At 36.4% G+C, this 17,189-nt stretch overlaps 1 protein-coding gene across 3 annotated transcripts in view; it reads left to right on the top strand.

The window, feature by feature from the left end:
• RELN (reelin) overlaps positions 1 to 17,189 on the top strand; it is a 531,612-nt gene that overhangs the window by 341,188 nt on the left and 173,235 nt on the right. For all 3 annotated transcript variants that reach the window (XM_036863169.1, XM_036863168.1, XM_036863166.1), the window contains exons 12-16: positions 6,604 to 6,755; positions 12,876 to 12,988; positions 14,333 to 14,541; positions 15,299 to 15,427; positions 16,138 to 16,247. In XM_036863169.1, coding sequence (XP_036719064.1) covers positions 6,604 to 6,755; positions 12,876 to 12,988; positions 14,333 to 14,541; positions 15,299 to 15,427; positions 16,138 to 16,247 — 713 coding nt within the window. The remainder of the gene's footprint in view (positions 1 to 6,603; positions 6,756 to 12,875; positions 12,989 to 14,332; positions 14,542 to 15,298; positions 15,428 to 16,137; positions 16,248 to 17,189) is intronic.

Raw genomic sequence — 17,189 nt, 5'->3', positions numbered from 1 at the left:
GGCTGCTGGCACTGAAATGTTCAGATGCCCACTTCTTCAGGATGTTTCATTTTCTATAGTCTTTCCTCAGTAGTTCACCTGCTCCACACTGACCACGAGGCAGTCCTGAATATGTAGGAGTTTATACGAAGGAAAAGCAGAACTCTGACACCTCACGAAACATAGCTCAGGGTTATCTAGAACATATTCAGGAGCATTAGGAAATTGAGAATTTAATTCCTCAGCCCCATAAAGTATGCTAAGTAGTATAATTATTTAGCTTTGTATTTTGAAACATGACAATGAAATAATGATTAGTTTGGCATATATGTAGTAAAATATTATGTGACCCATATATAAAGAGTTAATAGTAACCTGGAAAATGTGTATATTACTAATGTAAATGAAAAAGGGCAAAATACAAAACCATCTGTGTTAATATTATCATGACCGCTTGGAAATATACATATAAAATATTAGAAATAAATATAGTAAAATATAAATTGTTCTTGTCTCTGGGGTAGTATGGTTATGGGTGATTTTTTTCTTCTACTCTTTCTATTTTCCAATTTTCCAATAATGAGAATATTGCTATCATACTACAAAACAAATAGATGGAATACCCAGAATTCTCCCACATACCAGCAAGACATAGAAAAGATGCCAGAGGGCAAACGGGACTTATCAAATGGTCAGAGAGATTAGTCTCTGGACTGCTGACCTGACAATTTCCAGTTCTCTCCAACCTCCAGCCCTAACAATCCTGCTCTGCTACCATCACACCCTGTTAAGATAACTGCTTTATAAATTTGTTCTGAAGAAGCTCTTTCAAGAAATATTTTTTAAAACAGCTCATCTAAGATTATAGAAAAAAATTTGAGCACAGATAACGTTTTCCTCAGGTCAGCCATGACTTAATCTCTGATAGGTGATTTACTATAAAGAGACCAAAATACAAGTATTAGTTCTGTTTTTTAATGGCATTGCTTAGAAAAGAGGGTGAGTCCTGAAACTGACTCAAAATGTCTTTCTTAAATTTCAATGCTATCCGCTGGAATAAAACCAAGAAAAAAGCAATATAAACTCAATAAAACAAATTTATATTGGCTTCCTTGTTCTGGGGAGATAGTTCCAAAGAATGTTACATATACCTTGAAAACCAAAACTGCATATAGACCAAAAAGAACAATCTCCATTATAGCCCCTTCAATGTCAGTTGATGCTTTTATTAAAAATTGGCTTTAAAATTACATAGAACTCTTCAGAACAGTTTGAGCATCTTCTTGCTATTTTCTACAGATTCTTCCCTCTATCCTACCCAGAAGAATTATGTTACCTCTGGCATTTTATTTAAGCTTATAATTCAGGGTAAGTGAATTTAAGATAGACGGACAGACTGAGTTAACACTGTATTAAGTGGGTCTTCTTTTTTTTTATAGGCATGTTCATTATTATTAAAGTAAAACCCACTTGGCCATTTAGATCACATAAGTAATAAATTTAAGCACCCCGATAGATTTGTAGCCAAAATCTTAAACTGTACAAAAAACCCATGGATAGAAAGTACAGTTTTTCTTTCAGCTAAGTATCCCCTTGCTTAAATTGTTTAAGCAGTTACCCTTTGCATATTGTACTACAACTTTGTCTAAGATTGCTGCTCTGCTAATTCTAGTGTGAAAAAAATAAAAATACTCATTATAATTTAGAAGTTCATTTGAATTGCCACTTTCACTTATTTTAAAACAAAAATAGTACTACATTTTACAGGGGGAGAAAAGGAAACTAACATTTATTGAAACTGTAATATGCCAGGCAATACATCATTTTCTCTAAACTTCCTCAGTCTAGGTCATATTTCTCTCTTATTGGTGAGAAAGCTGAGTGCTTTCTACCATTCTGAAGCCAATATTCTTTATTAATGTTATTCCAACAAGAGTGTAAATAAATACAATGCATGTAATAAAAACCTAAAACAAAATTGCATTTGAGTGAAATATAGGGGAACTGATTGAAGAAAAGAATTTTTGAAATGCAGTGCATGCAGGAAAGCCTTCAAATAGAGCTTATCCTTTACCTTCACCTAAGCTGTCATGCTGGAGGAAAAACCTATAAATGCAATGAAGGTGGAGAAGCCTTTAGTCAAAATATACACATTGCTAGACCTCACAGGACTCATGCTAGAAATAAACCTCATGAATATAAATGAATGTGGAGGGTCTTTTCCTATGGCACATCCCATATTAAATATCAAAGAATTCATCCCAAATAGAGACCTTATGGATGTAATGAACTTATTCAACCTCAGAGAATATCTAGTAGATAAAAAACCTTATGAATTTGGTAAATGTAGGAGCTTATAGCCAGGCTCTATTCTATATCTTAGTTCAAACCTAAAGTCACCAACTTTAGGTGGTTTAATATATTCTGGGAAATATAATCAAAAAAATTTTCATAGATAATGTGAAATGTTCCACTACCCTTTAGAGCCTTTTATGCCAATATTTGTAGGAAACAAAGTGATTAAAATATAAGACCTCTATTGCCTATGTTCATATTCTTAGTAGTTTCATCAACCTATGATGAGATAATTTAAGTTTTCATTCTGAATTATAAATTGAATACCTTTCTTTTTTCTGAAAATGATTTTCCTTTTGCAAAAAAAAAAAAAAATGTGCAAAGTAAAAATTAAAAGTCCTCCAGTGCTAATCCCACTCCACACTGTTGAAATGTAGGCATATATTCTGGCATATATCATTCAGAAATTTTGCTGACTATACAAAAAAAACCACTAGAGTCACATTTTCCTTACTATACTCAACTTGATTTTTTATTTTATTTTATTTTTTTATAAATTTATTTATTTTTGACTGCATTGTATCTTCATTGCTGCACGCGGGCTTTCTCTAGTTGTGGCGAGCGGGGGCTACTCTTCGTTGCAGTGCATGGGCTTCTCATTGTGGTGGCTTCTCTTGTTGTGGATCACGGGCTCTAGGTGCGCGGGCTTCAGTAGTTGTGGTTTGCGGGCTCTGTAGAGCGCAGGCTCAGTAGTTGTGGCGCATGGGCTTAGTTGCTCTGCGGCACGTGGGATCTTCGCGGACCAGGGCTCGAACCTGTGTCCCCTGCATTGGCAGGCGGATTCTTAACCACTGTGCCACGAGGGAAGTCCCACAACTTGTTTTTTTTAAAACTTAACAATATATTATGAATGTCTATTCTAGTCAGTAAATATATATCATTATTTCAGAAAGGCACTATACCAGTTTATCTAACTAAACCTCTATTGATAGACAAAGAATACTGTAATAAAATTTTTGTATACTTGTTAAAGTATTTCTGAAAGAGAAATTCCTAAAAGAAAATTAGAGAATCAGACATGTACGTGTACATACACATATATATGTATGTATGTAATTTCATTTTGATAGTTACTGCCAGATTGCCCATCAAAGAATATGTATCATTCTCTTTTTAAGCTTGTGAAGAAAATATTCTTAATTTCAGCTTTATTGAGATACAGTTGACATATAAAGTTGTAAGATATTGAAAGTGTACATTGTGGTGATTTGATATACATACACATTGTAAAAGGAGTCCCTTCATCTAGTTAACTAACATATCCATCAACTCACATATTTTTCTGTTTTTGTTTGTTTGTTTGTTTTGGGGTTTTTTTGGTGAGAGCATTTAAGTTTTACTCTCTCATATCATTCTTCTTTAAAAATTCTTATTGGAGTATAGTTGATTTACAATGTTGTGTTAGTTTCAGGTGTACAGCAAAGTGAATCGATTATACATATACTCTCATATCCTTCTTAAAACTATTAAAGTATAAGCTAATTAAAACATAATTAATTTTATTCTCAAAGCATTCCAAAGCAGCTGATAGGGAGGATCATCAGCCTTCCAGCTAAGAAACTTCTTTAAATTATTTTTGCTTACAAAAAGAACTCTCTTTTTGACACAGAAAGTAGAAGGACATACTTTAAAATATAAATTAAATATTATTGTGACCTTGCTACCTCTAAGGAACGAAGTTGGCTTAAGGCATTTTATTGATTATTAAACTTTTTGTGTGTGTTCCAACTTCGCCCCACTCTATTATAAATAATAGATACCAATGTATTTATAATAAATAATGTAAGGGATCTTTTTTTAGAATTAGCCATCAAAGATAAATATAAATTGCTATGTTGTAGAGAGTTCTCCCCTCTAGCAGACATTCCTTCAAATGCAGCTCACAAAGAACCACATTTCCTTGGAGAAAACATAATTTAAACCATAGAAAAGTAACACTCCTTTTCAGGGAAATTGTGGTGCCATCCAAGATATTGCCAAAACTATAGAGCTCTTTAAATACCACTGCTGTCCTCAACGATTTGGTCGTGCTATAATTTTACTTCATGTAATTATTATATTAAGAGAGAGTCAGAGACCATGACATTTTTGTAATTGGAAAAGACCACAACTTTGCAACCTTACAGAGAGGGATTCTGAAGTCCAGACAGGTGAAAGGGCATCTCTGAGGTCCCTCAGTAGTTGATGCAGCTCTGGGATCCCCTCAAGGATGCTTTGCCTCCAACTAAGCTCGAGCCAGTGTTTATACAGATTCACGAAGAATGAGCTTGTGCTACAAGAAGCTCCTACTGAATTTTTAATAAATGCAAGATGATTTATTTAAAGCAATGAGACTTCTACAAAATGATTTTCAGATTTCTCCCTGCTTTTTTCTCTTCAGAGCCAACTAAACTTTCCATTTCCTTTGATTTTAAATATTTGGGTTTCTAAAGAAAATAACCTCACTTTTGTTATCTTCCAACAGTTACAGTGGGATAAATAAAGACTGGAGTAAAATTGAATATGTTGGACTTTAAAATAAAGATTAAAAAGAAATGTACAGCCTGGATCATACCTCGTATAGCCCTCTCTGTGGTAGAAGTCAATGCAAATAATTCCTTTAGATTAATCTAAAAGAGTTAATCATTTACAGCTAATAAGAGAAAAAGACTACTAATCTCATTTCTCACTTGAATAAAACGTTCTTTCAGTCCATGACAATCTGATCTTCTCCAATTTAATTTTTCATTTTAAAAATACTCTAAAGCAGATGGATGCCTAAAAGGAGTCATCATATGCATCATTTATAACCTTAGCTTGCTTTATGGAGCAGTAGGCTGAGTGGCTTTATTGGGATAAATGGAGCAGGTGAAAGACCAGTGAACCAGTGTGAAATTTTCTCGTATGAGTCGAGAGAGGTTCCTGGTATTTACAGTGGTCCAGTACTATTAAGAGCTGCTTCTCCTTGAATAGCTGATTCACTTCATTGTACAGCAGAAACTAACACAACATTGTAAAGCAATTTTACTCCAGTTAAAGAAAAAAAAAAAAGAAATGATAAATCTGAAAGACTGTAACACAAGGAGAGTATCTGCAATAAAAAGTGTTTTAAAAGAAGAAAAAGAAAAAGAGCTGCTTCTCCTTGAATGATTGATAATAATCTTTTAAAAGACAAAATGTTAAGCATTTCCTAAACATCTTGGTCTCAAACGGTTCAACGTAATTGTCCTGGCACAGTGTCCTCTTTAGAACTCTAACTACTAAAATAACAGGGAACTAAGAAACAGAAGATCTCAATTTAAAACCAAACAGGCAGTTGGCCTTAGGCAAGCCACTTACCTCTCTGTGTCCCAGTTTCCTCTGTCTGTAAGCAAGTTAGTTGTGTGAAAAGCGGTGGCCAAATTAGATATGAGCAGAGATAAATACTAAGGAGATATAAGAGTTTTTATATATTAGATATTTTTATTTTCCTACATATTCAAATACCTATTTGACAGTTTAAATCCCATCCCCTTTTTGAAAACTTGCTAGATTCTTGCCTGCTTGTATGACTTTTCATCCTATAACTATTTTTTAGTGTGCAAAACAGCATACAAGTATTTATGATATTATGGCACTATCTTTTATGATTTCCTTTTTCCTTAGTTCAAATTTGATTCCCCACCTCAACTGTAAGTGCTTTGAGAATAAAGGCTATCATGTAGTAGACACACTATACATAGTATTGATTAAACTTAGCCTCTACAGAAAAACTGTAATTGTGAATGGAATGTGTTTTAAACTTTGTTCATTACCCAAGATCTGTAGTACCCCATCTTATTTTTTTAAATTTTTTAATTTTTTGCTGCATTGGGTCTTCACTGATGCACAGGCTTTCTCTAGTTGCGGGAAGCGGGGGCTATTCTTCGTTGCAGTGCGTGGGCCTCTCACTGTGGTGGTTTCTATTGTTGCAGAGCACAGGCTCTAGGCATACAGGCTTCAGTAGTTGTGGCACACGGGCTCAGTAGTTGTGGCTCGTGGTCTCTAGAGCGCAGGCTCAGTAGTCGCGGTGCACAGGCTTGGTTGCTCCGTGGCATGTGGGATCTTCCTGGACCAGGGATCGAACCCATGTCCCCTGCATTGGCAGGCGGATTCTCAACCACAACACCACCAGGGAAGTCCCTGTAATACCACATCTTTATTTCAGAATTATTCATTAGTAAGCATATGTTCCTCATTAAAAATAAAATGTTATACTCTATAAAGTTTTGACTTACTATTTTAACTCTTAGTGATTGTCATTTTTTAAAGGTGGGACATCTTGGGAGCTGTCATTGGTACAGAATGTGGAACAATAGAATCAGGTTTATCAATGGTCTTCCTCAAAGATGGAGAGAGGAAAATATGCACTCCTTACCTGGATACAACTGGTTACGGGAACCTGAGGTTTTACTTTGTTATGGGTAGGTACATTTTGAACAAATTTTATTGTCCTGGGGCAAATTCTAGATGAGCACCTATTCCTGAGGAAGTAAGATTGTTTGTTGTCTACAATATAAAATTAAAATTCATGAACTATGAGTTCTACTGGTTGAGCAAGTCTGTGGTGCTCACATCTGCCTCACACCAGCCTTGCTGGAACCATCCTGTGCAAGAGCTAGTCTTGTTCTTGCATGACTAGGCCTAAAGACAAAATGCCTTAAGACCTTCCTTCCACTTTTCCTGCAATGGTCATAGCTGAAAAGACAACGAGAGAGAAGCTAAGAACAAAGTAACTCCTTTGTCCAAAGCCTCTAGCCTCCCCAAAATACAGTCATCAAGGTGAATCATTTGTTTTCATGGATATCTCATCATTGCATAACTCTTTTGTTGTGGGAAGCTAAGAAAGAAACAGATTTATTATACTTTTTAATGCTTTAATACTATACTTTCTAATATGTTGGCAAACACATAAAGGAAAAAAGTGCTTATAAGATGTTATTTTTCTTCAGATGACTGCAGAGCAAATAAGTAGTTAAGAGTTTAGAAAAATACCCAAGGAGGAATTAGGGGTTTGAAATGGGTGTCCTCTGAAATTTATCATTTTCGTCAGCAAGAGCCACAGTTACATACTCTTTCACTGAATGTCATTCCAGAAATGTGAGTAGGTGTCACATGCCTTTTTTGTTAAATGACTGGAAAAGCACAGGCAACACCTGGAAGTGAAACAGGAAATAAACATTGTCCACCTTTGACCTTACTAGCAAAGATGTCAATTCATCAGGACAAACAGACCTTCCAAGTCTAGGCTTCTGCAGTGGCTATTATTTCTCTCACATTCCTCACCTCCTACAGCTCAGAGTGGCAAAGCAAACTTCACATTGTATCATGCTCTCAAATACGTTGCCTGTGTGATGCTACCTCATTTTCAATAATGATCTGTTTGGTAACAGGGAAGTTGTGGATATAAAATACAATAATGTAATCTTCCTGCCATAAGGATATCCTCACCTTAACTCTGAAATGAGTTGTATATTTAAAGACCCAGACCTCAATTCCTTTAAATAATTAGAATTCAAACTGGCTCTCATTTTATTAAGAGTGATTCCTGGGAAACTTTAAGAACCGCCCTCACCCCCCGGCAAATTGTAATAAACATTTAATATGCCCGTCTAATTTAAGTATTTTCCCTTTTTTTCATTTTTCACAAAATATATTTGAATTCTTCATTTTTTAGTAGTAAATTACGGTAAATCAAACCATTCGATGCCTTTATATAAGAGATTGTCATCTTTATATAAGAGATTAAGTCATCTTTAATTCTTTCTAGAACAAAGCAGATTATTAATGAATCATTTAAAATTATATTGACTCTGAGGAAAACATTCACTTGAATAGACCCAAAGTACCTTATCCCAAATAAAAGCATCTCCATCCGACTGAAAAAATTAATGAGTTCCTGTTGAATGTAGAGCACTGAGCTAGCATATATAGAGACTACAACTGGGGAAAATAATGATACCTAAATCGCAGAGTTGCTGATCAATGAGTTAATACATGCAAAGCCTTCAAAATGGTGTGTAATAAATACTTAAGACTCAATATATCTTTGGTTTTTTATGTATAAAAATTACTTAAGAGCCCTTGCCCACAAGTAACACTTAACTATAAAAGAGATTGCAGTTGGGCTGTAATGGAATGAAAATGTTATAGAAGTGCAGAGGAAGCTCTGGGTATTGTAGTGGAGGGATTAGGGTAGAGTTTCGCGAAGGAGATGGTATTTGAACTGGCCTTGAAGGTTCAAGCTAAGCCAGCATTTTGAGAAAAAGCACAAGTATAAAGGTATATGACATGTTTGGGGCTGGGTGATTTTCCCAGTATAGTTGAAAGGAAAGACATAAGCTGGAACTAGAAAAGTGAACTGAAACCAGAGTAGTGAGTGACTTTCTTTAACGTCATACTGAGGAATTTGGATTCTCTTACTCTAGGCAACATGGAGCCATCAGATGATTTCTGTCAGTTCTATAATATATTCTCATCTTTGTTTTAGAAAGATAATTCTGGCATTGTGTGAAGGAAAGACTGAAATAATCAGAAATTAGAGGATAGAAGACCAGGTAGGATAGGGTTGCCAGATTTAGTGAGTGGTGGGGGAGACTTATTTAAATTTAAATTTCAGATAAACAGCGAATAATTTTTTGTATAAGTATTGGTCATGCAATGTATTTTAGCTGGCAACCCTAAGTTAGGGAAGCTATTGCGCTGGTCCAAGCAACAAAGGAATTACGGCAATGATGGTGGCAATAATGTACAGGAGGGGACAGAGATAGAATAACTGGAGAAGGAACCAACCGAAGTTCACACCCAACTGACTAGGGACTATGAGAACAGTCTTGAGAGGGCACATTTCTCTCCTGGGTGTTTGGAAGAATGGTGCCATTTCCCAAAATAGGAAATGTCAAAAATAAGTCTGATCACAATAAAGAGCAAGTGTGCAGGAGAGGATTTTGATATTAGATTTGTTGAGGTTGAGGGTTCTGAAAGGCCATACGAAGGCAGAAATTCTACTCAGGGACTGAATCGGATTTGAAAGTTGTCAGCATACAGGTGATAACCGGAGCCACTAAAGTTGCTGTGTTCTCCCAAGCAGGAGACAGAGTAAGCAAAGGACATGAAAACTCCTTAAGGAGAACGCTCACCTAAGTATAGGTAGAAGGAAAAGGAGTAGACAAAGGATGCTGAGAAAAGGGCATGAGGAAATGCAGGAGGAAGGCGTGGTTCTATGCTAAAGAGGGAAAGGAAGAGAGTGGTTCATGGGTGGGATGACAGGGAGGTGATCCCCAGTGTAGGAAGGCCACAGAGACAGAGGTCATCCAGGACAGGGCTGAGAACCCACCTGTGACTCCCCATGGTGTGGTGCCTGGGAAGCCAAAGAGCATAGAGTTAAAAGAAATGGAGACGTGGCACTGACTGAGAACTGCTCTTTCAGGAAGTTCACCAGTAAACACAAGGAAAGAAATGGGGTCTGACCTTGAGGAGAAAGCAGAATCCAGCAAAGGTGTTTTTAGGATAGGATAGGGTAGGCTAGGCTAGGCTAGGACAGGATGACAGTAGGATAAGGTAGGATAAGACTGGATTCTACAGAAAAGACTTCAAAACTTTGGTAGCTGATAGAAAAGAAAACAATATGGGAAGAGATTTAAGATACGATAGACAGTTTATAAGTAACCCCTCACTAAGTATGGTGCCTTAGGAAAATCAGTGACTGATTGTTAATCTAGACCAGATCACACTCCTTTCTTCTTAGACACTGCCTACGTGTCCTTCCTGGTTTCATCCTTTGGTTCATATCAGTCTGCTGTGACTACCATTTCTGGAAAATTTGCTCAACTTTCAAAGTTTGGTTCAAGGTCTATTTCCTTCATTCACACATTTTCATTTATACAACACAAATTATTTGAGGACTAGTATCCAGCACTGTTCTTAGAGCCAGAATGCAGTGAACATGACAAAAATAACGTAATATACATCATTCATTTGGGTTTTTTTGTTTGTTTTCTTTATTATTCCTTCAACAGATATTTACTTAGCATCTCCTGTATACCCAGCTCTTTTAGCCTACACTTGTATCTCTTTTCTCTGAGTTTTGACTGCAGTTACGGCAGCACGACACAGTTTACTGCTAATCATCATTGTTTCATGTATATTAGACATGTGTATTAGTTACTTGCTAAATTACAAACTTTTTGAGGTCAGGGCTTATCTCCCCTTGAGGCCCAATGTCCCGCACATAGTCAATAAAAAAAAATCACTTTCTTAATATAAATAAGTGTCTTAAATCTACTTAAAACAGGATTTAAAATACTTTAAAACTAACTGTCCATCTAGTTTCTATTGAAATTTTCTGTACCTTAATTGCTGTACAAAACGCCCTTTGAGTCATACCTTTCCACAATACATCAAAGTGAATGAAGCTGAAGAAGAATCCGTGTCTTTCTGTAGGAGCTGCTGTCACTGAAACTTCACAGAACTGATAAATTGCCCCAAGAGGGATCTTTCAGATAAAGTCTGTCATCATTTTAAAGTCTTGGCTCCTTTTGGACTTTCTTCTTCTGTCATTCTCGGCTGGATGAGCCTCCCACGTGGGTTTCTGTTCTCTCTGAAACTCAGGTGCAGTTCACGAACTGTTCTTGAGAGAGCAGAGAGGATGTACAGGGAACAAATTTTAATGAAATTAGAGAGAATTGATGGTTCAGTTCCTATGTCTCTGGATGTGGTGCTTTAAACCCACACTGCCTGTGACCTTTCACCTTTTTTTGTTCTTTTTTGGTAAGTCTTTAATATGGGCTCAATAGTCAATTCTTAAAAGTTACATTTTAAAAAAGAGAATTTAATTTTCATGGAGGTCTTTCCCCCACCTCTCCCCACCCCCCGCCAGACTGTCATTTTGAATGGCTTTACTTGCTATATTTACTATAATCTTAAAGTGTGTAATGAAATGCTAAAAATATGATATCAGTTGTCAAAATCATGAAATTTTTCTCGACAGGTTGCTGCCGTTGAACAATAAACATCTTTTAGGATGAGGTCTACATTATCCCTATATCTGGCTTCTCTATTCTCAGTTCAGATTACTTAACTCAGTAAATATTTATTATATGCCAAGTTACATATGTCTGACAGATGTAACATGCCAGATTTCACAAATACCACCATCCAAGTTACTTCTGTTATCATGGTCTTTCTTGTACTGGTCAGGTTCTAGCTTTCTTACTTAACATCACATTTCAGTAATTTCTCCCCAGGATCAGACCCCAGTTACCCAGATCGAGTTTAAGCCAGACACTTGCAGAAATTGACACTTTATTTTTTTATACAGATGGTGAGTCTCAGGCATTATTTATTGATTTTACTAGATTAACTCTTAAAGGGTAACTTTATTCTAGAGTTTTTGAGGTTGCTTTTTTGACACCGTAGAGTATTAGGAACAAAAATTGCCTGTAGATAAAAATTAACATTGATGGTGGTTGATTTAAGAACTGGAAGAGGGTTTTTTTGAAAGATAATAATAAAAAGTTAATGTTATAAATTTTGGACCTTAGGGGTAGAATATTTGCCAGGAAATCCATGTACATATCGCCACTCCTGCTATTATGTTTGGTGCTGTTATGAAGGATAATGGTGGGTGGGGAGAGGTTTCTGGTTAGACATGTAATCCTTTAAAATCCAGGTTAAGCAGACAATTGATAGAAGCCAGCAGTAATAAGGATTATTGGCCGAATGCAGTAGAATAGAGGGTCAAAGGCTAAGACATAACATCAACTCCTGGCTCTTCCACCAACTGGTTAGATTATCTTCAGTTTCAGGTACTTGCTCTGTTATTCAGTTGCATCATCAGGATGATCTTAACTACCTCTCAGTTCTAACTTTATATCATTTCATATGACTATAAAGTAGTGTGATAGAGAGTAAACTACTCTATATACCTTCCTAAGAATCAAATGAAGTACCAAAAGTAAAAATGAAAAATGTAAAATGAACTGCATCTAAAATACAAATACACCAATAAAGATGTTAAAAAAAAAAATTTTCCTAAGTACTAAAAAAAAAAAAAATGCAAATACCTAATATGTGCTAAAATATTAAAGATACTACATACAACAGTTTAAGTAACACACTGCTTCAGAAATCCTTGATTCAGTGAGTCACCACAATTTTTTAAAAACCATAATCAATAGGTTCTGAACTTTGGCCGTAAAGACCTCAAATATAAGGAAGTAATGGTTTATTAAAAAGCAGAGCACACTTCTTTAATGAGAGTTAAAATATGGACAGGTAGTCACAGTTTGTTGCAGACTATTATTTGAGTCATCTCATTAAGTAAATAGTTACTTTGGCCTTCACAAATGTCAAGTCTTTGATCTTTAGCATGGCCTATCTGAACTATCTTCGTAAATTTTTTCTTTGGGTCTGGTTACCTTTGTTTAGGGTCATTCTTAAGTGACAGCTGGGTTTCATAATTATTTTTTATCCTGAAATTTAACACTATGTTTTACATGTTAATGGATGCAAGTTGGTACTAACACTTAAAATGTTTTGTGCAGGAGGGATTTGTGACCCTGGAGAGTCTCATGAAAATGATATCATCCTGTATGCAAAGACTGAAGGAAGAAAAGAGCACATTACACTGGATACCCTTTCCTATTCCTCATATAAGGTACACATGCCAGTCTGTGTGTCAGATGGCCCCACCCCAGTACAGGTCAAAACCATGAAGACCATGCTAGATGCCATGCTAGAGGATAAATCTCTCTTCTGGCAGCCCAGAAAGTTGCCACATTTCTTTAAAACAGTGACATGGACATTATTTTAGCATTCATTTTTTTTCCTGATATAAAGAAAAAGTGAGGTTTTATCAGGAAGAGTAAACTACAGCCCATTAGAGACAATAAGGAGGAGCCCAGTACTCTGACAATTATTCTCGTCCCTAAGAAAGCCCTAAAAGTGGCTCTAACTATGCAGCTTCACAGACTTGGCATCAGGCATAGTGAGTATTAATTTAGCATTTGAGGTTTCCTAGGCAGAAGACATTGTAGAAGTACAGAATGTTATTACCTTTGCTTTTTTCTTTGATAATTTGAGCCAGAGATTGAGTCTTTGGATCCAGAGATTTGCCCTTTGGATTTAGGACAGATGTTGGCTCTGGTTATTTGCAAACATCTTCAAAATTATGTGATGCTTATCATAAGGTATAAAATTATCCTTTTCTAATAGTAGATGTATTTGTGCTGAGAGTACACTCACACATTCATTATTAGTTAGCCTTCCCTCCACGTTGATGGCACCTTCGGGACTTTAAAAAGCTTGAACACAGCCAGCCTCTAGCATCTCATAGCTTCAGTTAGGAAGACAGGAGATAAACATCAAGGCTAGAATAGGGAACAACCAAAGAAAGTGTCCAGTACACTCCACACGCTACGGTCACCCAAGTTATACCATTTGGGATTTCATAATGGACCACTCTTCCAGCTGTGACTAGGTAGGGTTACACCTGCCCTGGTCAGCTGCATGCCTCAGACCAAATCAATACGTCCGTTATCGTGGATTAACTCTTTGCTCTGGCTGTTTCTGCTTAGAGTCCTATTTTCAGAATACCTAGTTTGGCAAAGAATTCATATTATACAGTACGCTTTAAAGAAGACTGATGATGAAATGTAAATGTCAAGTTGCCTTTATCTTGTGCTAAGGTAGATAAAATGGATACCTATGCTTTGATAACTTTTAAAGACCTTAAACCAGTTTATCTTCAGGTAGAGAGGGCCTGATCAGTCACACACAGGGAGTTCCAGGTCTCTGCAAAGGAAGAATTCTGAGTGACTGAAATGAGTGCCCCATGAGGACAGCATCTTCTACATGAAATAACAAATGGAATATACAGAATATTGCTTGGTGCTTAATCAATGGCAGTTATGTACATAGTAATTGCAAGATTGAATTTAGGAGAATTCACAGACTGCCGTAGGGAAGGTTATGAGTGATTTTGGTTTCCTTTGTTTTGAAGGTTCCATCTTTGGTTTCTGTAGTCATCAATCCTGAACTTCAGACTCCTGCTACCAGATTTTGTCTCAGACAAAAGAACCATCAAGGACATAATAGGAATGTCTGGGCCATAGATTTTTTCCACGTCTTACCTGTTCTCCCTTCTACAATGTCTCACATGATACAGTTTTCCATTAATCTGGGATGTGGAACACAGCAACCTGGGAACAGGTAGGAAGCCGCATTCTGTGCGCCTGTGGACCAATTAACAATGAACACGTGGACTTGGCTATTAAATCAGAGCAACTTCTCAGTAGGTTTTCAGCTGAATTTTTAATAAAATATCCATTAACAAAATACACACTTTCCCTCAAAGGAAGAAAAAAGTTCTTCAGTTAATATGTAGAGTATGATTAGATAGATTTTGATTAGAAATGGCTTTATTCTAAGAGCTTGGTCTTAGGTATCAGAGGTGTTTGGAGGAGCTGTGGCAGCCATCCATTCCGACAGATTGCTGAGGGAGCAGAAGAAACAACCAAAGAAAAGCTTGACCCTAGTTGGTTAGTGGCCCCATAATAATAGGCACGGAAATCAATTAGCACTTCAAGAGCTATGACTTCTCGGTTTCACTTGCTGAAGTGTTGCCCTTGTCCTTTCTAAGGATTTTGTCAGTCTGACATTCACAGGATGAAACGGCAGTGTGAGACATGGTAATTGCCTTGTCGTCTATCAGATTCAGGAGCACAAACTCAAGTTCCCATTTGCTGTCTTTAAAACATATTTTGTTTCTGTAGCAGTAATTTAACTGCTTGCCCTTTGAAAGCTGGTCAGATTTCAGTAGAGGGGAAAACAATCACTTTGGAAACAGCATCTTAAAAATTTTTACAATAGTTCTACAGATGTTGAATGTACCTCGCCAGAGATGAGTCATTTCATTACATTTGTTATCTTTGCCCCTTTTTTGTTGTGCTTGGTCTGGTGTTATCAGTGTGAGCTTAGAGTTTTCTACCAACCATGGACGTTCCTGGTCCCTGCTCCACACTGAATGTTTGCCTGAGATCTGTGCCGGACCCCACCTTCCCCACAGCACGATCTACTCCTCGGAAAACTACAGTGGGTGAGTGCATTCTAACGTAGCAAGAGATCTGAATCCATGTTGCAGACTCAAAGTCGATGAGTAAGCCTGAGATTAGTGTTTTTGGCATAATAGGTAAGGAAGCTGCCTTCTCTTTTTCAGCTGATTTAGTAGTGATCTCATTTTTTAAAAAGACAGTAACTTTGGTAAATCTGATGCAAGATCACAATTTATAGAGTCATTCATTCTTTAGGTATTTGGCTTTTATATTTTGGATTACATAAATTTAAGTTCTATACGGTGACCCTACAGTTACTGCCAAAAGGCTTATTGCCAAAATACTTACTTAAGAAAAGATGCAGCGTACACAAGTGGAAGAAAGTCAAGCTTTGGAATTGAACCTGGGCTCAAATCCTGGTTCTGCCGGCTATTGATACTTGTGTAATGCTATTTACTCTAACTTTCCACTTCTTTCCATGTAAATTAAGGACAATGATTGACCCCCCTTAAGGACTGTTAAGAGAATTAAAGATGACTATGTAAAATACTTGCCACTTTACAGGATAAGTACTAGATAAATAGATCAACAAACTCCACAGGTGAATTTAAAGAGTTCATTACCAAACTTAAGTGCTATCTCAAGCATACAGAGACTAGAACATCAAAAGCATGTAAAATAGATTCAAAAGATGTGAACATGGATGTGAAGCTGTTTTGTGCTAAGAAGCTCTTTTGTGCTAAATTTCTTGCAGTTGGAACCGAATAACGATTCCCCTTCCTAACGCAGCACTAACCCGGGATACCAGAATTTGCTGGAGACAAACGGGACCGATCCTTGGAAACATGTGGGCAATTGATAATGGTTAGTTTATGTCTGTCATAATCACATGCCATTGATGTAGCATCTTTCTGTGCTTTTGTTCATCTGCACAGACTTAATCACCCTTCTAAGTCATGGTCTCGCGATTCATTAAATGCCCTTTCTTCCCTTTCTCCTTTGCATTCCGTTAGAAGTCCAGGGATGCACAATCAGAAAAAAAGACAGTGGAGTCAGCAATATTAGAGGCTAGAATGTTTCGACATACATTATTTTAAAATGCATAAAGTCGTGAAACTCAGACTTGCAGTTGATGACAAGGGATATCCTAACATTTTCCCTGAATGTTTTATACAAAATTAACATACATACCATCCTGCATGTATTAAAATAAGACCCATTCTTCTCTTAGTAACTACCACAACATCTGGAATGCTTCTCCTGTAGATGCAGACACCACACATCAGGAAACATCATCTCTAAAACGAAACTTCTGAAGTGAAACTTTTACCTCTTTTTCAGAAAACAGTATAAAAGGAAAATTCAGAAATGCATAAAATATCCTATGTTATCTTTAATTTTTAAGTGAATTGTTGATAAATAATGTTGCATTACATTAAAGCCAATATCACTTATGACAAGTGCACATGAGAAAAGATAATATTTAATCTATTGGAGTGCATGGCCATAAATTTCATATATTTTTTATTAATAGCCAACTCTTTTAGTAATTCTCATTACAGGCAGATTCATAGATTCCCTATTTTCAGAGAGTATATAAATCTGACTGAAGAGTTATATTACAATGAAGTAGAGGGAAGGAAGGAAGGACAAAATATCAATACTTAGGCAAATTTAGTAGTATAGCCACTGACTTGTGTCCATTTTATAAAGTAGGAAAAGCCTACGCCGTTGTTTCATGCTGATTTTCCATCTCTTAATAATATTTTTGTTATTTTTGAAAATTTAAAAATTGATACATAATTC

Source organism: Balaenoptera musculus, chromosome 9 (assembly GCF_009873245.2).
Source record: "Balaenoptera musculus isolate JJ_BM4_2016_0621 chromosome 9, mBalMus1.pri.v3, whole genome shotgun sequence".
Classification (NCBI taxonomy): domain Eukaryota; kingdom Metazoa; phylum Chordata; class Mammalia; order Artiodactyla; family Balaenopteridae; genus Balaenoptera; species Balaenoptera musculus.
This window is presented reverse-complemented; position numbering and strand designations above follow the sequence as displayed.